This window comes from Girardinichthys multiradiatus, chromosome 6 (genome assembly GCF_021462225.1).
Source record: "Girardinichthys multiradiatus isolate DD_20200921_A chromosome 6, DD_fGirMul_XY1, whole genome shotgun sequence".
Taxonomy (NCBI): domain Eukaryota; kingdom Metazoa; phylum Chordata; class Actinopteri; order Cyprinodontiformes; family Goodeidae; genus Girardinichthys; species Girardinichthys multiradiatus.
The window spans coordinates 20696832-20724183 of record NC_061799.1 but is presented as its reverse complement, the minus strand read 5'-3'; the positions used below and the strand labels follow the sequence as shown (position 1 = coordinate 20724183).

The following is a 27352-nucleotide window of genomic DNA, read 5'->3' as shown; positions in this document are numbered from 1 at the left end:
CATTTCTCCAGAAAGATTTGGTTCTTTTCCAAAATACCTCCCTAAATATTTGAACATTTCCTTAATAATATTTCCTTAAATAAGGAGACACCGTTGAGAATTAGTCATCCAAAAGGTTGGTTTTATTCAGCAGATCATTATTTAAAACATTATTTTAATAAAATAATATTTTATCTGATCTTGCACTGTGAATGATTGTCTAAACAATTGCTGATTATTGCCTAAGTTGGTTCCAAGACTAGCTTCACTTCACTTCCAGATTCTTCAAGATAATCCTTGGTTCTCAAACATAAACATTGCATGGTAATGTTGTATCACTCTTTCGGTCATGATTTTCAATCATCTTTAATCAACTTGTTTATATTGTACGTAGCCCATTAGTCTTCCTTATTCTTTAATTCTGCTTGGTAGTTTAGTTGGATTGTTTTAGCATAGTGAAGAGTTTGTTGTTGAAATATGTTTGACTTTGAGTTGATTTATTTTTGTTAATAAATTCTTGTATTTTAAGAAACTGTGTGAATTCATTCCATGTGTGTGCAGAGTTTTGCTGTTCAATAATGTCAGAGCTCGTCTCACACCTTTCTATTTTGTCCTATTACCATCGCCTTACTGGGCTGGTATTCACAGGACAACCCTTAACAGACCAAAATATTATTTAATAAAATATTAATATTAAATATTAAATAATATTCTCAGATTCATAGTCACAGCAAAAGCGAATAGCGTACCTTGCTGAGTTGCACGCAGTGTTCATTTTAATGTAAAAAGAGGGCATCTATGAACAACAGTTAATATGGAAAAGGAAACGGCAACTCCGTGTAAGAGCAATGGTATGTACAATGTTTTTATGTGCATATTTTCAGTATCCACGAGTGTAATGGATACTGAACACAATCCACGAGTGTTTAGTGTGTTTTTGCAAATATATAAATAATGTTTATACAGTACGTTCTTTTGCTTTTCCACCATACTTGTTGCTTCTATTGTCTGCATCTTCGACCTGCCCACAGATGATGTTACGATTGCAGAAAAACCAAGTGTGCTGCGGGGCCTGTGTTGAACCAGAGTTTGCGCACTTGAACCTATTTTCGTTGGTGAAAACACACGTCACCAGTTCAAAATCACGTTGGGAAACCGGGACGGGCTCCGAACAGCGTTGTTGGAAAAGGGGTTTATCCACATGAAATGATCCTTCCCTGGAGTGGGCGACCTATCAAAATTACTCCAAGAGTGCATCAACAACTCATCTAGAAGATCACAAAAGAACCAAGAACACCTGAAGCACTGTCAGTGTTCCTGATTCAACAACAAGAAAGAGAAAAAAATGGCATATATGAGAGAGTTCCAAGGTGGAGAAAGAACGCCCCAGTTCACTTATTTAAAAGAAACATTTTGATGGAACTCCATACTTTATAAAAACGCCCTGTGGACTGATGAGACACTATGGAAATGTTTCAAAGGTGTGGGTTGCAGTAAATATATATTTCAGAAAAAGAAAATAATACCGACAGTCCATTATGGTGATGGTAGTTTGAAGGTCTGGGACTACTTTGCTTACGAAAGACCTGACCAACTTGTCATAATTGATTAAATAATGAATTCTGCTCTCAACCACAGGATCTTGCAGGAAAATCCCAAAATGCCTATCAGTTTGTGAACAAAATAAATGCTTGAATTGACCAAGTCAAAGTCTGGAGTTTCGTTTTAAGCTGCATTTTTGTATTTGTAATTATCTTTGCCTTCATTCTTGTTTGATGATCTAAAAGTGTGATCTAAAAGTGTGACAAAGCATCCAAAGCACACCAACGACTCTGCCTCTCCTACACAGATACTGGTTGATGAACCTGATGGTAGTTATTGCTGCCAAGGGCAGAACGACCAGTAATTAGATTTTCGATTTTTCACATAGGTAGAATTGGGTAGGTTTTTTTCCTTAATAAATGAAATCTTCATATTAAAATTACTGTTTGTATTTACTCAGGTTCTCTTTGTCTTATATTACATTGGATATTAGAGTTGTCTGTAATATTTAAGTGTGGGGAGAAAAAAAAAAAAATAGAAGAGATTAAATGCTTCTTCACAGCACTGGTTGTTAGCTGTCTAAAATAGTAATTTGTTCTTTTATTAACCCTCACATTCACCTAAACATTAGCTACTAATAAGGCAGCAGAGAAAGATTTCAGACATAGTTGTCAGGCTTCAGATCTGATAACTATCACTCAGTCTGCTGCTGTACTCCACATCACACCTTCAGAACTGAACTTTTAAGTTGGACCTTTGTGCTGCTTTTGAGCAGTGTCCAGCTCCGTCCTTCATATGTTACTGTGACCAATGCAAAACTTTTTTTTTTTTCTCTCCATGGCAACCAAAGCAGGAAAGAAGAACCTAATCGAAAGGCACAATAATGTCGACTTCATGCAAGCCCACACAGTTCCCTCTCAGACTCGGATCAGGTCAGAGTTAAAGGAGGCAGTTCAGCCTAGAAATAACTGTCACGAGTCGACGTTTGCTCCTTTAAGAAGGCTTTATGCCCGCGCATGTATTCGCAAAGAAGCAGTTTTGTCTCAGTGTTGGAAGAGTGAGGAGAAAGGAAGTGAAGCTTTCTTATGTATAATTCATATGTGAAGTCCGTGGGTGGACGAGAAGGGATGAGAAGAGGGAAATTCAGGGGAGGAAAGGTGGGTGGAGGAAAAAACGGGAGGTGGGCCGGTGGGCCAGGAGTAGGAGCTGAGGACAAGAAATATAGCATGCTCGCGTTCTGCATAATTTTCATTACCACTCTGAGTTGTGTAAGTCCTCCAGGGGGAATATGGCTCTGTTTTGCACCTGTCACAGGTGTACGCAGTCATGTGAAGATTTGTTCTTTAAAAGTCTATTTTTTTCCTTTTTATTCACAGTTCTTAAGAAACAACATATTTTTTCTACAGGAAAAGAAAAAGAAGCAACAAACTGAAGATAATTTATACCTAAAAGTGCAATTAATAAGTTACAATTAATATGCTTTTTGGACACAGGGTGCCTTAGAGCATTCTCACATTTGGTTCTGATAAGACACAGCTCTGAAGGAAAACAGGGTGAAAGAGAGAGATAGAACAGGAATGAAGGAAACAAAGCAGGCTGTTGCACCCCTGGAGGGAGAAGAAGAAGAGCAGATATCCTTTGTTAGGGGACCTGCGATAATCCCCCCCATTTCCAAATTTTTACTCCTTTCTCTTGTTTCACCAAGCTACCATCACCCACTGCCTCATCACTTCGCCGTCTCCACGAGACATTTACACGTTTTTGCCATCCACATGCTTGGCTGCAGGCTAATGGGTGAGGTGATATGGAAAGGAAAGGGGGGCATTTGATCAAGGATGCTCATTGCTTTAGAGAGAGGATGGAGGGGGCTTCAATGAGGGGGTCTGCAGTGCTAGATGATACCAGTAAACAAGTTCAGAATTGCGAGAGAATTTCAGAAATATATGAAAACATGACCTAGATAAAAACTACACCTCCTCCCTTCTTTTTTCTTTTTCTCTTCGCCCCACTTCAAGTATTTGAGCGCTCGTGCACACTTAAGAGCAGCATTCATGCATGAAACCAAGCCTCTGTGTTGCGTGCTAGTGTGAGTATGTTGTTTTGCAGTGCCTGTGTGTGTGTGCATCTCTGTGGGTGTACAGTATCTCTGGTTTCGTAGCTGTAGTTTGCACAGGTCTGATGTCTAAATACAGCTTTACCCTCCGCCTCACCCACTGCCTATACGGAAGGTGCCAAACCCACCCCTGCGTGCCTCACATTTTATCTTCCTACAAATTTCAGCATCGATCATCAGGTTGGATCAAAAAAATCTTCCAATAATCATTTTTTAATCCAGTCTTTAAAAGTAGTTTGATACAGAAATTCTTCTTTTTAATTTGTGGATCAAAAAATGAAGACTGCAAACCAGTGTCTGCTTTAGTATTTTATGTGTGACTTTCATCATGTTACAACAGCAAGTATATTAAATTAAATTAACTGTTTTTAAACTCATTATTAATACAGCTGTTTTGTGAAGACATCAGGCATCATATCAAACTAAAACCAGTGTGGAATAGCTACAAACCTAACAAGACATGGCTAATCTTCTAAAATGGCAAGTCGGATAAGGAGTGCATTCATCAGAAGGGAAGGCCCATCTTAACTCTGGAACAGCTGCAGAGATCCACAGCTCAGGTAGGGCAATCAGGACAACTTTTGGTAAGGAGACACAGCAAACGTGGTAGAAGGGGCTCTTAACAGGTAGTTCAAGTTCAGATGCAAGTTGTTTTTTATTCCAATCATATGAAATGTCAAATGTTGCTGAGAAATTGTTTCTAAAGCTCAAGAATTAGAGATAAAGACAATATTTTCACATTAGCAGCCACAGATTTACTTTTGCATTCTAAGGTGAGCCCAGATTATGTAACTCAAGGATGAGATGGAGTGAAATGGCACTGTTGTGGCCACCCCTCACTGTGTCCTCATTTGTCCTCCAGGGACAATTGGGGATCTCATGTCCTGAAGTGTTTTCAAGGAAACCTGAGCTCATAGTAGAAAGAGGAGGATATGAAGATAAAACTGCAATAATCTGGTCCACGGTGGACCGAAAGTCTAAGCAGTGAAAGGGAGAAATAAGGACGAAGCCCTGGAGAAACTCCACCTGCCGAGAAAATAAAATGTCAGTCTCCTCGGATGGGTTATCTTCTCTACGACTGATGTAGAAAGGTCGTTCCGGGACATTAAGCTGACATATACAGAGTTAAGATCAAAACAGAGTTGTTTCAAGTTTGTCTAATTCTCTCAATATATAAATGGCCTCATGTTGTAAAAGCTGCTTTAGATTTTAAAATTGTAATATCACAATCCTTTTTGATTATGTATTTATTTAACCCTGAAGAAGTGATAAAAACATTAAATAACAATAAATCAATTAAATTCAACAGGTTCAGTTACTACTTTATATTTAATCTAAAACAACATTTCAAATAAACTTTTATGCACATTTTTGCCACCCATCTGCATCAAAGTAACAATCCTGGACAGAACTGGGCATGTGGTCATATAAGGTTCCCACGGCATGATAACTTTAAGTAAAATAAACAAGTTTCATGGTATTATGGCATTTACTGACATATTTCGTACAAAAATGTTTAACATGATCTGCAGGCTTTTGTTGAAAACATAAACATAGCAAGTATTCCTATTACTTTCATAGTAATAATACTGTAATAATTAATATTATCTAAAATACTGTATATTACAGTTATAGTAATGTTTTGTTTGGCACTCATTTATTAGCATTTTAAATTTTCATACACATTTAGTAAAAATATAAAACCAGCACTGTTTTGTTACAAATGCTTTATGTGCAGAATAACATCTTTATAAAGTAACATTAAAAGTGCCTGGAAAAGTTTCCAAACAGCAATTACTCTTTCTCGTAAGCAAGGGAAATGTGTAATAGCCTTGGTTAGGCTAGATAACTGAAAGTGTGCGGCAACAGGTGGGGGAGGAGCAGCATCGCATTCCTTTATGCCTCATACAGACAGAGGGAACTACAGTCACTTTAGGGTTTTCTCCACCATCTTAAATCAGGTCGGTTGCTCACCATCAGAGAGCCTTTAATTTCCTGAGTAGGACTGTGGGTTGTTTATCACCAAAGTGAACAGGACTTATCCTCTGACGGCCAAGGACAATGCTGTCCATAGAGCTAGGTCATGCAGCAGCAATTTCCATATGTGGTTACCATATTTTAGTTTGTTAGAATAATAAAGCGTCGGAGAAAGCAGAAAAACTAACTTGTCTTCCTGAGCTGAGTGAAGCTGACACCCCATCAACATGAAAAATTCAGTCATACAGGCTGAGTGGTTAATGCTTTGTGCCATTGAAATTATTGTTTGTGCTGCTACAGTTTATGAGATATTATAGATTACTTTTTAGGTCATTCAGAGGTAAGAACTAATAATGTCCATCCCCCCCAGTTTTGGAGCATACTGGGGGGATGTTTGTGCCGTTAAAATTATTTTTAAGTTCGACATTTTTAGTTATTATAAAATATATGAACATTGAGTTAAGAATCTAACGAACTTGACATCATCAATCAGTGATAGTCATGGGTTAATCAAGTGCCACTGTAAACTATAATGGGTAATCTCAATTGTAAACGGCCCTCATGGGGTTAAGAGTTGAACTAAGCTACACTGAGGTGCATTAGCTTAAAGCTCTCCTGACTTGATGTTGAGAGACAGCATCATGCTGAAAGGGGAAACTACAAAGAAACGTACAGAAAGGAATGGGAGGCTTATCTGGAGCTAAAATTGTGGATTGCCCGTGTGGGTGATTCGAAAGCTTGTTGCAAGTATTGTTATATAGAAAACAAAGGGCAACTTGATGATTTAATAAAACATGGCGCTGCATTCTTTATTATCAGGTTCAAGGCAAATTGAAATTTCGGCTGGTTTTTATTGAGGTGGGCGGGTTTTACGTTGTGTTTGGACTGTAACTTGTCATCCATATCTGGAAACCCTGGCTCCAGCTGGTAAACTCCATTGCCACAGATGGCAGTGTTGATGTCTGGTGTAGACCACACACATAACCAAGTCATGTGAGCATCTGAAATTAATAGTTGTAATATCTCAGAAACCATAACAGCACAAATGAAAATTTTAATGACACAAACCAGCACAAATGAAGTACTAACCGCTCAACCAATTTGCCTGAATTTTTTATGTGGGTGGGGTGTCAGCTTCTCAGCTGTCTTCCTGGGAGAAAACAAAGTTAAAAATTGTCTCTCAGACTTCCCTTAACATCAGTGTTAATTGGATCACCAGGGAATTCTGATGTGAAACTTAACACCAGATCTAAAGTTTCCTCTGTTTTGTGTTACATCCAAGATAGGTGAGGTCACTTCGACACTGGCTTCCGACACCACGCTGAATAATTCAGCAAAGGTCAGATTGAAAACAGGCTTTGTTTCACCAATTTATTTCAGTATATAGATTTGATGATATCTATATTTTCAGAGAGGTTTATACAACTTATACATGTACTGAGCACTGAGCCCCCCCTCCAGCTGATTTGTTTACGGTGGTCGAGTGTGTTGATCAGTTCCAGTGATAATATTCTTCGGCTCACCAGTGAAGTAAGACGGTAACAAGAAGCGCATACAACACATCAAATTCATGAATAATGACTGAGTCATGAAGTCAGAATGGTGTGCTTTGGCTGTCTTTATATTTGCTGATTCAATGAAGATTTGTTTATCTTAACTATGAATCCATGTTTGTTCATAAAGAGAATTCTATAAAGGTGGATCAAACGTTTATATTGATTACTCTTGAATGAAGCTTCACGCAAGACATGCTGCACCCGACTTTACTCTGCACAGAAATTCATGCAAATTTGAGAAAATGTTCGTTTTCTTGGTTTAACGCAGTGGAATATTTAATGTTTGAAGATATGCATGTCTTTGCTGTGACTTCAGTATTTGTAAGTATGGCATTATCAGCCTCAATATTCAATTCAATTCAGTTTATTTATATAGCGCCAATTCACAACACGTCGTCTCAAGGCACTTCACAAGGGTTTGGAATGGTGTAGGGTTGTTGGGGAGGTTAGATTAAACTACTGAGTGTTAAAGTTTGGCCATTTTAGAATGGGCTATGTGTAGGGGTACTAACTAAAATAAAGTTTGTACATGTAGAGCCCACTGGTGGCCATTGTTATACTAAACACCTCTCTGTCAGACTGATTATAACCATTGGAAAAGAGAAGCGGTCGCATATGTAGCAGAAATAGAGGGTGTGTTTTCACCTCAACATAACTGAGCCGGTTTGGGCTAAACCTGACTCCCAATTACTCTATCCAACAGGGAGGGAAGAACGCAGAGGTAAAAATAATTGGAGAGTGTTGTTTCCTGTTGCACTGTGTGAAAGGTGGGTAACTTTAAAATGGGCTAAGTCAATTCGAATGGAATCTTATAGAATTCAATTCAAGTACATATATTCCAATTAATCCTAACTATTGAACAGTGCAGGCAGATTCAGTAATTTATTCAAATTGGATAAAATGTTTTTCTGTCTAAGGAAACCCAGCAGATTGCATCCAGTGGACAGTCACTGGCGTTGACTTAGCAGCAATCCCTCATACTGAGCATGCATGTAGCGACAGCGGAGAGGAAAAACTCCCTTTTAACAGGAAGAAACCTCCAGCAGAACCAGGCTCAGTGTGAGCGGCCATCTGCCACGACTGACTGGGGGTTTGACAGAACAGAGCAGAGACACAAAAAGAACACAGAAGCACTGATCCAGGAGTACTTTCTATGGGAAGGAAAAGTAAATGTTAATGGATGTAGCTCCTTTAGTCATTTCATCTAGGAAGAAAGAACAGATAAACTCTGAGCCAGTTTTCAAGGTTAGAGTCTGAAAGAGAGCACATAGAGTTAGTTACAGTAAAAGCTCAGTTAATTGCTATATCTAGGAGAGAGAAAGGGTTAAACACTGAAAGACAGGGCTATGTGGATCATCTGTAGAAGGTGAGCATTAAGTTGTTGCCAGCAAAAGCTCGGACGATGCCCCCCTCCAGAAAGGTGTCACAGGTAGACACAGAGTCAGGCCAGGTGTAGCTTCTAGGAAGAGAAAAGAGGGAGAACATAAAGTTAAAAATAATTTTAATAAGTAACAAATGCATGGACTAGTTTTTCAGCATCACTCCTGGATAGAATATTTCTAATTTTGGCAATGTTCCGGAGATGAAAGAAAGAAATCCTAGAAACCTGTTTAATATGGGATTTAAATGACATTTCCTGGTCAAAAGTAACACCAAGGTTTTTTACTTTATTACCAGAGGTCAATTTAATGCCAACCAGGTTAAGTGATTGACTAAGCAGTTTTTGTTTCAAAGACTCCGGTCCAAGGACGACAACATCTAGCCTTTCTAAGAAAATATTGTGATCGACTGTATCAAATGCAGCACTGAGATCTAACGGGACAAGTACAGAGACAAGTCCATTATCTGAGACTAGGAGAATATCATTAGTGACTTTCAGCAGAGATGAAAATCACTGAATTGACACTGAATATTTTCAGTGAAAAGAATCGATCAAGCTGGATGGCTCATCGTTTTCCTGTTTCTCTGTTATAAATTAATTTCTCTTATCCCTTATCCACAGCTTCCTTAAGCTTCCTCCTGCATTACTTCTGTGTTGCAGTGGAAGGTAAATAATTAATGATCAGCCTTCTTGCTGGTGGAAATGAATCACTCAAGAAGAGCAGAATACATGTGTTCATTTAAGAGTGACTCTTCACTCCAAAGACACATTCAAAATGGCAAAGTAGAAGCTGCTCTACCTCACCACATCTTTCTTCAGAAAGACGGTCTGCCTCTTCATTCTGGCCTCAATACTTCACCATGATGGTTTTACTATGAAGTTATTCCAGAAACTTAGTGTTGTCATTTGGCGTTCAAGTTGCGTTGTCTGGATTTCAGATAAAGCTCATATTTACTAAACTGGTTAAAATACCCATGTGTTTGCAAATGATCACCATTACAAATCGAGATCACAAACACAAAATTGGCTAGTGATGACCAAGTAAATTTCCATTTAAACCAGTTTGTTGTGCCAACATATACTGGGTGTGTACAACCTGTAACATGTTTACTTGGTGAGTTACATTTTTAAGGTGCACTCTTTGGTGTATGTCAGAAAGGCTGTTTGTTGAGTCTGCTGTAATAATAATCTTATCTATGTGAACTTATCGTGTACATGCCATCAATATATTTTATTTCAGAAGACAAATATGTGAATTTAAATTTGTGCCCCATCACTCTGGCCTTGGTCAAAACATATCTATTAGGAATCACATAGCTCTGAAGTCAACATGCTCTCATGTGTGTTGTACTTTCTATTTGCAATAAAAAGTACAATAATATAGCAGCTTTTCCTTTGCACGCTCAGTTTTCTTGAGGGTTAAAAAAATTCTGTAGCTCGTCTTTGCACCAGTGTTCAGAGTTAAGGCAATCCTTTTCCAAATGTAAATGTTTTAAAGGTAATAACAAGGCTTAATAAATATGTTTCTAATTCATTTAAATGATCCCTTCCCTGAATTTTCAGCTCTGAATGGAAAACTTGCATAAATACAGATGCAACAGAGTAAAATGAAAAATCACTGTAGTAGTTTAAGCATGTAGAAACCTTTTCTTACCACATTAACTTTACCAGGTTGTGATTACATCATGGGACATGTTACAGATTATGTGTCACTACCTATGTATACAATTATAGGTGTAGCTCTAGTCCTAAGGCTTTCATTGACATATGACATGTTGACCCTCCTAACATGATTGGTGTAGTGATCTTTGTAAATGATCTAATCACATTTTGTGTTTCTTGTAGTTAATCATAATGATAACTATACAGCTAATGTTATTTGAAACCATCCTGACAGGAGAGCAGTTGGTTTTGCAGAGACTGCAGGAAATGTCGTCTGGCCCAGAACCCCGGCCCTCAGACTGTGTTGGTTTCCTGGCTAGCTGTCTGATCTCTACTAACTGGTCAACATTCAAAACCACCAGTCACAAGAGACTGTTTAAAAAGCTGAGTGAAAAACAGCTTAGGTGCATGTATTTTCTATTTCTCGCAGGCTGGTCACAACCTGTCAATGCTGGCAGCTTCATCCTTAACCCCGTCACCTTCAACACCAGAGCCCCCCCCTGGGTGTGTACTCAGTCTGCTGCAGTACTCCTTGTACACTTTTGACTGTAAAGCCTCACACAGCTCTGACTCCTTATGAAATCTGCTAATAACACAGATTTGTATCTCAAGGAATGATGAGACTATCTGTCTGAAAGAAATGAACAACCCGGCTTCATGAAGTTAGAACAGCTGTATCCAAATGAATATTAAGAAAACCCCAGAGCTGATGGTGGACTTCAGCAGGTTGTAATACTGGGAAATGTTGTCTTTTTTCATTCTTGTTGCATTTTCATTCATTGTTATATGGCCGGATGAACAAGGGAGGAAAACCTGAGTTTAACAGATAAAAATGCAGATGTTCTCTATATATCATAAAGCCTGTTTATGGCACTATGCTGTTCCTCCCACAGAATGACATAGATATATTTGATTAACTCACCCCCTATATTATATTCTGTGACCCCAACATTGGTAAATAGAATACAGAGTATACGACACACTATGTTTGACTAGGTTGCTGAGCAGATAAGATTATTGCTTTGTGACTAATGTTAACCAATCCCAGGGACAGGCTCTAGATGAGGGAGGGATATTTATTGACCGTGTCTTGTTATATGTACTTTGTTATTCCTTTTAATAAATGAGAAAGTCCTGGGCGTGGCGGTGGTGCAGAGGTAAAACACGACCCATATATGAAGGCTACAGCCCTGTTGACCTTTGCTGCATGTGTTTTCTCTTTGTCCACACTATTTCCTATTGGTTAACTTACAAAATAACTTACAAAAAGGCCACTGGTGACACAAAATTAAAATAAAAAAAATAAAGTCCTGTGCTTTGCTTACACTTGTTTGGTTTTTCTCCCTCTGCAAAGATACGGTCAAGGACTGCTTATACACAGTATAGATCTTTAAGCAGCCAATTAAAAAAATATATCACACAGGAAGTAGTTCTTCTACATACCCTCAACATCAACAGGGTTGTGGTAGAGAGGATGAATAGCCATAAATTCCTGGTTGTCATCTTTGAGGACCTTTCATTGACTGAACACATCCAAACCTAAACAACAAAGCACCTGTACCATCTGAGACAGCACAGGAAGTTTGGGTTGGCATGGAGAGTGTTTTAACACAAGTCCTCACATCCTAGTTTACAAACAGCTATGAACAGAACCCTAAAGCCATCCACAGACTGATCCGTCCTCCAGATCAGCTCTCCCATCTCATTCCCCATCAGTCTTGTGGTGAAATGTCTCCAGTCTGCTCTGCCACTCTGGCAGCTAACTAACAATATGACAGTTGGTAAGTTTCTCACATGGGCAGTTTTCTGTGAGTTGGTAAATGTTTTATAGAGCAATTCTACATAATATTCTGATCTGTTTGTGTGGACATTAGTAGGAGTTAGTGAGTGAAAACCGTTTATGGAATATAAAAACTTTGTTGCACATGGCTCAGTGTTCTTCATATCCCGTCCCCTCACTCCCACTCACACTCACTTGCTGCCAAAGTCTGACTAATTTATTGGATCTGTTGGTGTTTAAACACTGTGTGTGAATGCAACTGTGTTTGTATATTGTAATCCTGTTTTTAGCTCTGGAGTTCCTTCAAGAAGCTTGTGCATTTGTTTAAACACATAATTGTTTTGTGCTCTCACAGTTACTTAATTGTATCCATGACTAAGCAGCAGATTAGTGGTTGAAGTGTCTTCTCAGGATGGCCTGTTTGTACCTTAAACTAGGACAATTACATTGCACCTGTACCAGTTTTAAGAGGTCAGAGTTTTAAATAACGTGACATTTGGCAAAGGCAGTTTGGATATCAATGGATGCAGTTTGTTGATTTTATTTTAAGCAAAGTAACAAGATGAATCAGATCTGGATGACAGGATTTATTCTCTCACGGTCTCACTAAAGAACAAACCAATGATTTATTCTGACTGAGGTCACATTTTTAAAAACACTGATGGCCCATGACGATAATAATGGTAAATTCCAACTTACCTCAGGGGTCATACTGCTGCACCAAATGGATAATTTGGACCTCAACCTAGAGGAACAGAAATCTTGCAAATGTCAAAACATGCAAGCACTCTCTGACAACTCTTGTGATAGACGTTGAAAGTTGCATTAGCTGTTAAATGTTGTACAATTTGCACTTTAGTGGTTTAATTGAAAATGTAGTATGTTTGTACTGATTACTGTCGTTTTCATCTTTTTTCACATTGTCCGTTTCCTTCATTTGCTTGCACTTTCATGTTCATGTTGTATGTCCATGCAGCCTGAGCTACAGCGTTCTTTTTTGTTCAAACATACTGTTGCGGTATTTCAAGCATACCATATAGAGAAGCTGGTTGCCTACATGTGCAGATTTGCTCTCACAAGACAGAATCCTAATTGCATAATGGATTTTATTTGATCAAGGCTGGATCTGGCATCAAAGTAGGCAGACCACAATGATGTAGTACTATCCTGTGTTTGTATGGCCTTCGACCATCTGGATTATTTGTGTGTGTGTGTGTGTGTGTGTGTGTGTGTGTGTGTGTGTTTGTTTGTTTGTGTTGGGTGGATGTATGTGAGTGAGTTTGTCACCTGGGGTTGCACAGTTGTTAGAGTGGCGGGAACGGTAGAAGACCTGCAAAACAGAGCACCCAAGAGCAGCAAATGGCAGGTGGACTCAGTTCAGGGAGGCTGCAGCAGCCTCAGGCAGACAGACACAAGGCATCACCCCAGGGCAGCTAAACGCCCTTCACAAAGATAGTTTGTCAGTGAAGCACAGGGGCAGCAGCCAGCAGGCCAAATGGCACATGGTAAGACGTAGGGCATCAAACCATCCCACCCCTCCAACCCAGCCACATCACCATCTCCTGCCATGCTGTTTCCCTTGGTGGCCAAGGGCCCGCACCAACCCCCAGCAGCAAGACTACCCAGCACCCAGTAGGGAAGACACTCAAAGTCTCTAACACGCCAGGCAGGTACCAGCCCACTGAAGCAGCCGGAACTCAGAAGAACCAAGGTATGGAGGCAACATTGCCATCCAGTCTGATGAGCTAGCGCCTCAGTGGTCAATTGAGAGGGATGCCCACCAGAGCACAGCCGATGTGGCCGATGACCAGCCCAACACATCCTCAGGAGCCATAGGCCACCAGACGGGAGTCCACCCATCCAGTACATGGTTGAGCACCCACATAAAAAACACCATGTTACATTGTTGCTCGCTGCAGCAAAATGCCAAAAAAAAACTTCAATTTTCTTACAAGCTTCTCTTGCTTTGCAGTTTTAATGTCTAAGTGAAAAATCCATTAATGCTGCCATAAAAGGAAAATAAAAGAAAGACAGATATTCAAACAAAAGTCTGCATATATTCATATCATTTTTGTCTTCCTGTTGTTCTTGTGTCCCTTCTTGGTTGGGGTGACCCACAGTATAGCGGTAGAGTGTGTACCCCATATGGAGAAGGCATGGGTCCTTACTCGGCCATGCTGGGTTAAGTTCCCGACCTTGGGCTGCACGTCTTCTTCCCTCCTCTCTCTGCACATTTCTGGTCTGAATATTTTGAATAAAGTTTGCCTTACTGCAGAATACCATTATCAATCTATCCTATTTTTTTTCCTTTCCTTTCTCTGTTCTTCCCTTAGATAAGTCGCTGCTTGAAACCCGGAGGCCGATTCATCTCTATTACATTCGCCCAGCCCTTCTTCAGGAAACGCCTCTACGCCCGCACGGAGTACAACTGGTCAGTCAGACATGGCAGTTACGGAGAGGGCTTTGAATATTTTGTTTATGTAATGACCAAAGGAGAGCAGCTCAGCCCAGAAGATGCAGCTCTGGAAAAGAAGCTCCTGGAGGAACCTAAATCCCAACCATCCGGCATTCCCACCCGACAAAATGAAGAGAATAATGATTTCCTGTGCAATATTACCTTGTGATGTTGCTGGAATGTAGACAGTCTGATCTATAGCTATTATGTCTTAGCCTTCAGAAGCAGACGTTTTGGCAAAGAGACAGATTATAATTTTCAGCCTTTAAAAATGATTTAAACTGAATTTTATCTTATTTTTTAGTACTGCAACATTTTAGATTTTGTGAACTTAATAAATACTATTGCTACTAAAAAATGTTTTTACTTTGCAATTTCATTACCTGCTTTTTGTACTTTTTTACCAACATAAATTAGCAAAAATAAACTGAATCTCACCAACTATGAACCAAGTGGATGCCCTAAACATAATTTTGGGTTAGAGTTAGTAAAAACTGGACAAACAGGCAGCTTTTTGAGGAATTATGTTCTCCTCCTGATGCAAATATTTCTGCAAGTCGGGGAGGCACATGAGACACTGGTATTCGATTAAAAAGAACAGGTCAGGGAAACCATGAATCATAAAATTGTTAATCCAGCATTGAAATTGTATATCATCAACAATTTATGAGCTGTTATGATAAATGCTTTTAAACTTTTACATAATTCACACATTCACACCACCATATTCAAGTTTTTAATGCATATTTGAGAAGCAAATGCATGGGTTTTAAACGTTTTAAAAATAAGACCAGAAACATGTCGTATGCATGTGTATCATCCCATTTACTCTGATACCCCCAAATTAAGTTGGAAGAAGCCGCCCTGGTTAGCTCAGACCATTTTACTTTATGGGCTATATTCTAAACTATATGCGGCAAAAAACTAGCACTACACATTACCCTGAACACAGAATCCCCACTATAAAATATGGTAGTGGCAATATCATGCTGTGGGGATGCTTTTCTTCAGCAAGTGCAGGGAGGATGGTCAGAGTGAATGAGAGGATGGATTGATCTAAATATGGGGCAATCCTGGAAGGAAAACTGTGGGAGGCTTCAAATCACTTGAGACAGCGGTACAGACCAACAGTGGAATGGTTTAGATCAAACATATTAATGTATTAGAATGGTCCAGTCAAAGTGCAGAAATCTAATTAGAATATGGACAAAACTTAAAAGTCGCTGTTTAAAGGTGCTTGCCACCCAATCTAAAAGTTTGAGCTATCCGGCAAAGATTTGTAAAGCTGGTAGTAACACTCCAAAAGGCTAGCAGCTTTAACTGGAACAGAAGGTGGTTCTACAAAGTATTGGCATAGGGGCACTACATTTTTGAATTTTACTTGTAGAATATCATGAAATCCATTCTTTTCCTTCCACTTCACAATTATGATCTACACTGGTATGGTGGTACATCACATAAAATCTCAGTGAATTACACTGCGGTTTTAATGGGAAGACGTGAAAAGGTTCAAAAGGCATGAAGGTATTCATGCCTTTTGAATCTTTTCACGTCTTCCTGGATTACTATCTTTATTGTGTTGTTATTGTTTACTGCTTATATTAGGATTTTAGCTGATATTTTGTATTTTGCTGTGCAGCACTTTGGTTGCCTTATGGTATGCAAAGTGCTCTATAAATACATAAAAGGACCGACTGTTACTGTAAACTGTAAATGTTTCAACTCATGTTCTAACTGTCTCTGGTAGTGAAAATGCTAGAAAACACAAAAAAATAACCATCCAGCACCAATGAGACAGAACCGGTTATTTATGATCCATTGTGGATCCCCTCCTGTATGTCTCAAAAGGTTTTGTTCTTGCTCTGCTACATCTTTGGTTCTACTTGCATGTTTACATCCGGGTCAAATGTTCTGCCTTAAATTTGTAGACGTCTGTGGTTCTGAAGTGCAATTTGAGTTTGTCTCTTTGAAGCAATTTGCCAAACAAACCATCACGTCTTGATCCAAAACCTGAGAGCTGCACCAGTCTGCATGTTCAGTGGGTGTAAAACTCAATCAGTATGTCTCCATGTCCTCTTCTCACTTGCTGCTGGAGTCTGCTTTATATTCCACACAAAAGCTTCAAGGAGCTTCACCCCATGTTTCACACAGCTGTCAAACAGCATTTATGCACATACGCTTGCACCTACAAGAAACTGCTCGGCCTGCATGTTATTTGTTCAAGACACATGATACTGGGTGTCGGTTCAAGTGCTCTGTGCTGCTTAAATATAGCCCAATAACAGCACACACAGCCATGCGTGCAGACAGGGAGGAGGACTTCTGACTGGAGGGGAGGGGATCACATTAATAAAGTAGAAATCATTTATTTTTAATCCTCCACTGAGATCTAATTAACGCCTATTTTTAAAACTTAGGAAAAAAAAGATGTGATTTTTCTGAAGGCTCGTCTTTCTTCTTACAGTTTGCTGCTGGAGCAACATCAAGTTTGGTCAGCTTTAGCCTTATTTAACAAAACAATCTGACTTTATAGTCTACCTTCTTAGATGACATCTTGAGACTGTATTATCTGCAAGTTCCCCTAGCAGCTGTTCAGGTTTGGCCTTTGTGATTAATGAACAAAATGTTTACAGAACATTAAGTACTTATGTTCCTACAGAATTTAGAAGAAGCTTGGAAGAGGACTGATTTTAATCATTCCTGTGCTGATTTGGACATGTTTTGGATCATTACACCACTGAAACACCTGCTGATTACCTATGTTCAGTTTTCTGATAGTCTACCAGATTTATACTTTAAACGTCCGGGTTTTACAAAGAGTCCACGCCAATGCACTCTAACAAGGTTCCCAGAGGCTGTGGAAAAGAATCAAGCCCTCAGCATCACAGATCCTCCATCACACTTAACAATGGGAATGAGTTGCTTTTCCACATAGTCATTCATTGTTTTATGCCAAATAAAACAAACTGAAGGGTTTGTTGCAGAAAAGCTCAATATCAGTTTTATCCAACCAGTTTTCATCTAACCTGTTCTAGTTAAAGTGCAAGTAGAGTTTAGCTAACTTCACATATTTAGGTTTACATTTGTGATTTTCTTTTTTTTTGCATAATTCTCAACCAATTAGTTTGTAGATGGTGTCAACTGGTTGAAATGGAGACATGGTGATTTTAAAATGCTGCTCTTTAATGCAGCTCCTTGAAAAATATTTTTAACCCCCTCAACATTCTACTCACTATGTTTGGTGCCAATATAAATATGGGCCTTTGTTCAGTCTTGTGACTTGTGGCTAAAAGAAATTGGCCTCTGCTTCAGATCATATTTATACCAAAACAAAAAGTTGTGGATTACTAAGTAGAAGTTTCCAGAAACTTCTCCTTTCAAGGTTTGACACACACAGACTGTGTTTCTAGCATGTTGGATGGTTGTCTTGCTACCAACTGGGTTCCATGGTGACAAAACAAGGTGTAATGGCCTGGCTGCCTAAGGAAGAGGGTTTAAGAACAGTCTAGAATCTATCTGACCTGGACAACAGGGAGTGAGCTTATGTAAGTCAAAAATGGCCACAGCTTTTATATTGACTAGAGAGCCTGCAGCAGTGCTGCTGCTCTGGGACGTAAAAATATTTGATGGATTCATTACTTTGTGGATGGATGGAGGCTAAATATGTCTGCACACAAGAAGAGGTTTTCCACTCCCTTTTATAACACCTCTGAGCCCTGACACTTTCTTTCAGTTTAATTGTATCTCAGTTTGTGTTCTGTGCTTATATGAATGTATTAAAAATGAAATGTGATTTAAATTAGGTTTCCAGCGTCCTCGGAGGGACTGACGGATGTGCAGTGGCAGAGACCCCACTGTGAGATTTAACTTGCCTGGACTTAGGTTATGTAACCACTGAGCAAAGCGCAAGCCTCACGCAGGAGAGGTTTGTCATCATTTACACACAAATCCTGTCTTTCAGATATTTGTTCATTTTTCTCTCATCTTTCGTTTCTTCCGTCATGTGCTTTTATATAGGTGAGAAAACAGAGCCCAGATTTTTCCTTTTCCTCCCAATGCTAATTATCCTCCATGCTTTGTTGCCCACAGCATTAATCTATTGCATGCTCAGTGCTTCTCTCTCTCTGTTTAACTTTTTCAATAACTTCTCTTCTCAAGCACCACCACCCCCCTGTCCTCTGGAAGCATCATTTGGCCATCAGTTTTATGGGTGTTCTGTGGCAGATCATGCGACTTAAAAGGTCAACTGTATGCTTTTATAAAAATGCTGAGAGCCCATTCTGCTCAATTTGCAATTGATATGAGTAACGACACAGCTCTTTTGCATCGGTGTGAACTGTCAGCTCCCTCCAGCAGCAATCATCAACTGTTGTTGGAGACCTGCAGGTTCCAGACCCACTGGTTCAGCAAAATTGGTTTACATGCATTATTGTTACAGCACCATTGGTTGGAGCATTTATTCCCATCCTAATAACAAAATGTATCTTTTCAAAAGCTCTCAATAATTTCTAGTACTCCTAGATGGTAAAAACAAATCTTTGATTTAAATTTCCTTCGACCTGCAGCTTCTCAGCAGTATCAGAAGGGTACAGCAAATTACACCAGATGCATTGTGGGAAAAGACAAACATCATTGTGAATCTGCCAATGTCTCCTGAGGCAGCACAATGGTATAATACTGCGTATTGAATAGCGGACTTATGTAACAAGAGGAGGAATATTAATGGATGTCCAGTACAGATGGAAACTGGTGTTTTGCGTACTTCAGTGATGACACTAGAGGTTACAATGACTTTTACACTGGTCTGTCTGGTCTGTCTGTTGTGTGGTGTGGGATTTACCCTGCTTTGAACCCTGTCCTGTATCTTCAGACTCGTTTCCATCCAGTCTACCTTGGAGCAGGCTGTTCATTTGGGAGGCACACACAGTGGGGTTTTTTTACCCCCATGTGAGCAGTACACCCAGACAATCTGCTAGATTCCCATCATTCATCAGAGTTTAAAACCGTCTGTATGCCTTTATTTTCTTCAGCAAATATCATTAAATTAATAAGATGGAACACAGATTTTGTTTTCACACAAAAAAATTGTTGAGCTTCAAAAACTGATAAACAGGAGAGGTTTGCCATTTAATAAAAAGCATTTAGTGAATAAACATTTAAAGTGTGTCTGTTTCCATGCAAACATTATTGGATTACAGAATAATTGTTTTTATTTTCATAAATTCTAATTCTGCAACAAACACTTTTTACACACAGTTTTTACAATGATGAGACTGGTACATAATCTGCTCAGAAAGTTAAAGGAACACTTTAAAAACACACCAGATCTCAATTGAAAAAATAGTCATGCTGGATATCCATCCTGATATAGAATGGGTAATGTGTTAGGAACTAAAGGATGCCACATCATTTGATGAAAATTATCAACCTACAGAAGGCTTAATTCGAAATAACCAAGAAATATAAATTGAAAACCTGATGCAGCAGACTAGTCCAATATGCTGAAATTTCATTGCAGGAACTCAAAATGGTACTTGGTAGTTGGATGGTGTCATGGGGTATCTCCTCTCAGATCCTGACCAGGGTATCACTGAGCTCCTCAGCAGTGTGAGGGGCAACCTGGTGGCGTTGGATGGACCTAAACATGATGTTCTATTGGATTTTGGTCAGGGGAGCATGTAGGTCAGTGAACAGTATCAATTCCTTCATCTTCCAGGAACTGCCTGTATGCTCTTGCCACGTGAGGCCAGGTATTATCATGTATCAGGAGGAACCCAGGACCCACTATACCAATAAAGGATCTAACAATAGGTCTAAACATTGCATCCCAATACCTAATGCCCATCAGGGTCCCGTTGTTTATAATTTAAAGATTTATACCCTACATGGATATGCCTCCCCAGACCAACACTGACCCACTACCAAACCGATCATGCTGAACAATGTTGCAGGCAGCATAATGTTCAACGCAGCTTCTCTAGACCCTTTCACGCCTGTTACATTTGCTCAGAGTGAACCTGTTCTTATCTGTGAAAAGAACAGGGCATCAGTGCTGATCCTGCCACTTCTGGTATTCTCTGGCAAATGCCTACTAGAGGACGTCAGCCCCTTAGGCCACCCTCATGAAGCCTGTTTCTAATGGTTTGTTCAAAGACATTCACGCCAGTGGCCTACTGGAGGTCACTTTGTAGGGCACTGGCAGTTCTCATCCTGTTCCTGCTTAAACCGAGGAGCAGGTACTGGTCCTGCTGATGGGTTAAGGACCTCTGACAGCCCTGTCCGGCTCTCCTAGAGTAACTGCCTGTCTCCTGGAATCTCCTTCATGCTCTTGAGACTTTGCTGGGAGACACAGCAATTCCTTTGGACAATGGCACGTTTTGATCTCCCATCCTGGTGGAGTTGGACTGCCTATGCAACCTCTGTAAGATCCAGGTTTCACTTCATGCTACCGGTAGTGACACTGACCCTGGTCAAATGCAAAACTACTGAAAGCAGTCATAAGAAATGAGGAGGGAAAAAATGTCTGTGACCTCCACCGCAAAACCATTCTTGTTTATATGGTCTTCGCATTGTGTGAGAGTTGGCTGGGGTATGCAGAAATGTTTATGAACCCCTTGATATACTTTGAAAATGGCATAAAGCATCAACAGATTGTCACGTAAGTTCTGAAAATTAAGACTGAGAAGCCATGTTATCCCCATTTTATTGTGTTACAGCTAAATTTATTTCATGTTGATTTTACATGATAAGCAACACAAAGCAGTGATAATTGTGTAGTGAAAGGAAAAGGATATATGGTTTTGTTTCTTTTATAATAAGATCTGTAAAGTTCAATTCAATTTAGTTCAGTTTTATTTATATAGCGCCAATTCACAACTAATGTTGTCTCAAGGCACTTCACAACAGTCAGGTACATTCATTCCAATTTATCCTAACCATTGAACAGTGCAGTCAGATTCAGTTATTTATTCAAATTGGATAAAAAGTTTTTCTGTCTAAGGAAACCCAGCAGATTGCATCCAGTCAGTGACTTGCAGCATTCCCTCCTCCCGGATGAGCATGTAGAGACAGTGGACAGTCACTGGCGTTGACTTTGTAGCAATCCCTCATACTGAGCATGCATGTAGCAACAGTGGAGAGGAAAAACTCCCTTTTAACAGGAAGAAACCTCCAGCAGAACCAGGCTCAAGTGTGGTAACCATTTATATTCAATCTCCTTTAATACACCTAAACAAAATTCAATCCAGCCAATTCCCTTCAAAAGTCACCTAATTAGTAAGCAGAGTCCATCTGTGTATAATTTAATCTCAGTATAGAAGCAGTTGTTCTGTAAAGGCCTCAGAGGCTTCTTAGAGAAAATTAGAGAAGAAAGTAGCACAATAATGGATGCATCTACTCTATGTAGGGTCCACAACAAAAATGGACATTGGTTGTGAGGTTGAGCGGTACCAGCAAGAAATAGTTGGACTCACCTCTAAGCAGAGCTTGGGCTCTGGAACCCAAAGCTTGGAGATGGGCTGGACTCTCTCCTACTCCAGAGTTGCCCAGGGAGAAAAGCGTTAGACGGAGGTTGGGATACTCACAATTCTTGGGCCAAGTGCCTCCATTTTGGAGTTTTTTTCCAGTCTTGCATCTTCAGGTTGCAAGAGGAAGGGATCTGCCTGTTATCTGTGCCTATGCACTAAACAGCAGTTCAGATTATCTGGCATTCTAGGAGTCTCTGTATGGTGCCCTGACAGGGGTGCTACCTGGGGTTTTAGCGGGCATTGCAGTCTCTGGAGGGACTTCAATGCCCATGTGGGCAACAGTACCATTACCTGGAGGGGTGTAATTGGGAAGAACGACCTCCCCTATCTGAGCCCAAGGGGTGTTTTTGTATTAGACTTCTGTGCGAGGCACGAAATGTGCATATTAAACACTACGTTCGAACACAAAGTGGTTCATCAGGTGTACCAGGCCACCTTGGATCGATTTTGTAATCAGATGTTACGTCTGAGGTGTTACGTCTTGGACACTCAGGTGAAGAGAGGGACAGAGCTGTCAAACGATCACCACCTGGTAGTGAACTATATTGGGTGGCAGGGGAGGCTGCCAGACAAACCTGGTAAACCCAATGGGTGGTGAGCTGGGAGTGTCTGGTGGAGGAACCAGTTTGAGTGATCTTCAGTTCACATCTCCAGGTGAATTTCTCATATGCCCTGAGGGAGGTTAGGGACATGAAATCTGAATGGACCATGTTTAGAACCTCCACAGAACTGTTCGGCAACTCAGAAAAGGGAAACAAGGATCATCCTAAGCTTTGTATGTTTGTGGTTGTTATGGTGCAAAATATGAAAACGTTCAAGACAATGAACATGTTAGTTACCAACGTTATTTATTCCTCTTTGGACCCCTTGTGTAGCAATAGCTACCACCACTGTGGTTCAAACGCTAAATGCTTCTCACACTGAAATGAAGTGTTCTTGTTTTTCAAACAAATTCTTCTTGTACTTTGTGTCAGTCTCCAACAGTCTCCTGGTATAGCCATGTGGTCCATAATAGTGTAAAAACAGAGAGCAATGTTGATTTTAAAGAGCTTTGATTTCTTTTGGCAGCCTTGCAAACTCACAGATCATCAGTGTTCTCTTGACAGGGGAACATAAGGAAAGGTCAAACTCAAAGAGGCCTTTGTATCCTCGGACATTACACTTTGTTTTCTTCTGACCTCATCAATTGTCTGTCACCCAGTCACCTTTGGTGTTTTCTGTCTATGTCCTAAATTTGCACACTTCTGTCTGAATGAGGGCACCATAATAACGTCCAAACTCTTTAGTTATGTAAGCATAATTTCACAGAGTTGAATGGATATAGGGTCAGTCCTACTATCTTGTTGGAAATTCAATCTGTGGATCTATTGGGTCTTTATGCCTGGATACTGACTGATCTGTCTTAGAAATGTTTGTTAACCAACATGAATTGCAGTAAAACTCGTTTGTAAACAAACACTCACATGACAGGAAGAACAGCTTGAAACCGAGCTAGCACAATCCAATATCTGCCCAAATATGTCAGTGCGGTTCCGGTGTATGGCGGCTGCCCATTACCGTTAAAGTGTAATTGTTCCTGGCACCAAACAGACACATGCATACAAGCAGTTCATCCACAGCATCCACAACAACATGATCAATAGCACCATTTGTTCATTCAGCGCAGTGCTGGTGTTATCAGAGAAGTCGATAATCATGCTGATGGGAATGTGGAAGTGTTACACTAGTGATGCTTTGTTTATGTCTTTCAAAGAGAAATTGGGAACAGTGCACAGATATCTGTGCATGTGTTGTTGTCAGTACATGCAGCTGTTTATAGATGTTTCCTGGATCTGTAGCTGCTGCTTTAAACCAATAAAGGCTAATCTAACCAGCCTGTTTCCAGGAACATTCTGGTGCAGGTCGCTATCAGTCATTTTTATCTTCTACAGGTGGAAGAGAGGTGCTACCAGCACCTAATATTCTGCTTGAAACTACTATCAAGCATCAGATATTTCTGGCGATAGTGCCTTGCAGAAGTATCTAGACACTTTTTGACCATTACACCCACAAACTTGTATGTATTTTATTGGGGTTTTATGTGACACAACAACATGAATTGGTGCATAACTGTGACGTGAAAGGTAAAGAAAATAGGTTTTTTAACATGTAAATATTTTTGAAAAGTGTGGCATGCATTTGTATTTTCAAGCAGCACATCTTCTGGATTATCTGCTAACCTTGCACTTCTAGACGCTAACATGTTTTACAGATTCTTTGTAAAATTACTCAAAACTCAATCAGACTGGATGGAGATCACTTGTGCACATCAATTTTTAAGTGTTGTCATAGATTTTCTAATTGGATTTAAGTCTGAACACTGACTGGGCCATTCTAAGACATGAATAAGTTTTGATCTAAAACTTTCTGTCAGGCGTGGTGCGGTGGTGGACCCCAGGATGCTGACAGGCAGGATGCAGCGTGGCATGGTAAGTAAAGAATGTATTTTTTTTTTTTAGAAAAACAAAAATCGCTCTCAGGTAGAGGCAAGAACAAAACAGGTAACTGTGACAGAAGCAAACAAGGAGTAATGTTTCTGCAATGGGTTAACAGATGGTGTATATTTGGAGCGTGACATAGGTGCAATGAGGAGAATGATTACATGATGCAGGTGGACCGAATGGAGCTGATTGCTATGACTGACAGATGCAGGGAGTGAGAATGAAACATGACAGGGATAAAACAGAAATTCTATGAGACTAACCAATCGGGAAAACATAACGTACAGAACATGAACAATACTAAGAAACTAAAGCACAGCCAGGAAAACAGAAGCAAGATCCAAAAATGTAAACTGGAAACAAGAATAACCTAAACCCAAATAAAAACCAAAACATCCTTAAATCATTTCAGCTTTCCACTGGACTGAACCTCTACTTCAGTAGTATTGTGCAGCCATCTACCAGTATTGCTTTTTATTTAGCTCCATCCATCTTCAACTCTGACCAGATTTCCTGTCCCTGCTGCAGAAAAGCTTCCTCACAGCATGATGATGCCATCGCCCAAAAAGTATGGTTTTGGTTTCATCTGACAGAGCACCTCCTTCCACATGTTTACTGAGTCCCCCTGCATCCCCCTAATTTGTGGCCAGATTTGTGGAGAGCACAAACAGCGGTCTCATACCTGAGCTGTGGATATTTACAGTTCCTCCAGAGTTACCATGATTATCTTTTGTGCTTATGAAATGTATGATCTTCTTGCCCAACTTGTCAATTTAGGAGGACAACTGTGTCTTGACAGGAGTGTAGTTTCTTTCCAGTGTGGGACGGGAAATTGAACAGCACTCCATGAGATTTTCAAAGCTTGGGATGTGTTTTTATAACCTCATTCTGTTTTAAACTTTTAGTTACTAATTAGATGGCGATTGATTGCACTGGATTTTCTTTGGATGTCAGAGTAAAGAGGGCTAAATGCAAACATATGCCACACTTTTCAGATTTATTTTTTTTAAAAGAATGAGAACCATGAACCAAGTAAGTATTCATTGCTTTTCATTTTTCTATGCCATAAAATCCTGAATTAAAATACACTGAAGATGAAGCTGAAACATGGCAAAATGTGAAAAATTGAAAGAGGATCAATATTTTTTAAGGCTAAGTGAATTCACAGATGTTTTATGGTGACAAGGTAACTGTTCTCAACCTGAGCCTTGATATTTCTCAAGTCACCAGAGAAAATGAGTTTGCAGAGCTCAAATAATGTGGATAAAAATACATTAGAGTCAGAAACCGATACTAGTTTTGGTGAATGGTTCATTTTCTGCCACGTAATTTGGCTGGCTGTCTTATGTTGACAAACTTCATCCAAATAAATGAAAGACTTCCCTGTCATCACAGATCCTGTCCTTTGTCTTCCATTTAATGCTGCTGAGCAATAAATTCAATCTTCCAGAAGGATATACCTAATAAAACTAGGCGATTAGGCCTATCCCCGTAATAAGTGACAGAATGTTTAAAACATTCATTTTAAGAACCTGGCAAGTGCCTCTACCTTGTTTTGTTGCAATGGATATGGGAGATAGTTGTGTAAAGTGAGCACACACATGCCTGTATGTGATTATGTGGCTAGTTGTGGCTCACCGGGGATTTGTGATTTAATGGATTCATTTGTGTAGGCCAGCACAGAGCTGTTTAACAGCTCAACACTTGGATCACTGATTCAGTCCGTCTCTTTAATTAAGGATCAGTATTTTCGGTCACTAGAACCATAGCTAATCATTCTAGAAGCTGCAGAGGCCCAAACCTGCAAGGACGCGAGCTCTGTCTGCCTGGGGGATGTAACATTCACCTGCAACGGTTAGTTTTTAAAAGATGATGTGACCTTTTATTTTTTCCTTCAGTTTCATTCACAAAACAAGTCCAGTTCTTCAAAGTGCTGGTTCATTGTTTGTCACTAAATGTCTCTGAACAAAAGGCACTTCGAGGAATCGCATTAACATTTTCTGTCACCATTTATTAATTCACCAAATACAGTGAAAATGGCATCTTAATATACAATGACTCATTCTTAGAATGTCATGACATTTTTGTTGCTTTTTTGCTTCATAAAACAATGTTTTTCTATATTTGAAAATATTAAGGTTTCATGCACGACCAACCATTTGTTGAAAAGTATGGTACAAAATAAAACAAGTCAAACAAAACAAACAAAAAAACTTGTCATGTTCAAAATAGGTCAAATAACAACGCGTTATTTGTGGATACTCGTAAACAGTGTAATATACTCTAAAACTGCCATATTTTTCTAACAAATTCATCAACGAAGCTGAACTCACAGTATACGATTTCGTAATAATAGTTTAACATTGATGTGTGCAAAACCCCAGACACATTCAGTAAGTCTTTAAAAAATGCCTGACCTTTGATATAGAACGAGACCAGTCTACTAAACTCTGAGATTTACCAGTGTGAGGCCTAGTCCCATTAATCAAACCCTCTCTGAAGTACAAATATCGTAGTTGATGAACTGTAAGACGATAGACTAGCATATAATTCAAATAACAAATATTTAGATATAAAAATACAAATATTACTTTTTTTTGTTGTCGTTAAAAAGAAACGTGCCAGGGTTACGAGTTGCGGCACCTGCGTTGTTACCAGAATGAGACAGTTCATGCAAAATAGATGGAGGCAAAAATAAAAAGCTAATTCCACTTAAAATTGCAAAATTACGTTTTCAAACTGCATTTTCCCCATCATTTTCATGACTAATATTTAAATCATTTCCTGGGATCTCCACATTTCTGCAGGCCTCTGTAGATATCTGAAGAAATGCAAAACAAACAAAAAAAAAAGATGAGGAAGAAGAAAATAGAGAGATATGTGCAGGTTTAAATCAGCTAC

The 27352-nt window shown here is 39.5% G+C and overlaps 1 protein-coding gene across 1 annotated transcript in view; it reads left to right on the top strand.

The window, feature by feature from the left end:
• ece2a (endothelin converting enzyme 2a) overlaps positions 1 to 14803 on the top strand; it is a 158038-nt gene extending 143235 nt beyond the window's left edge. The window contains exon 4 of the mRNA XM_047367507.1: positions 14324 to 14803. Coding sequence (XP_047223463.1) covers positions 14324 to 14614 — 291 coding nt within the window. The 3' untranslated portion in view covers positions 14615 to 14803. The remainder of the gene's footprint in view (positions 1 to 14323) is intronic.
• The last annotated feature ends 12549 nt before the right edge of the window (positions 14804 to 27352 follow it).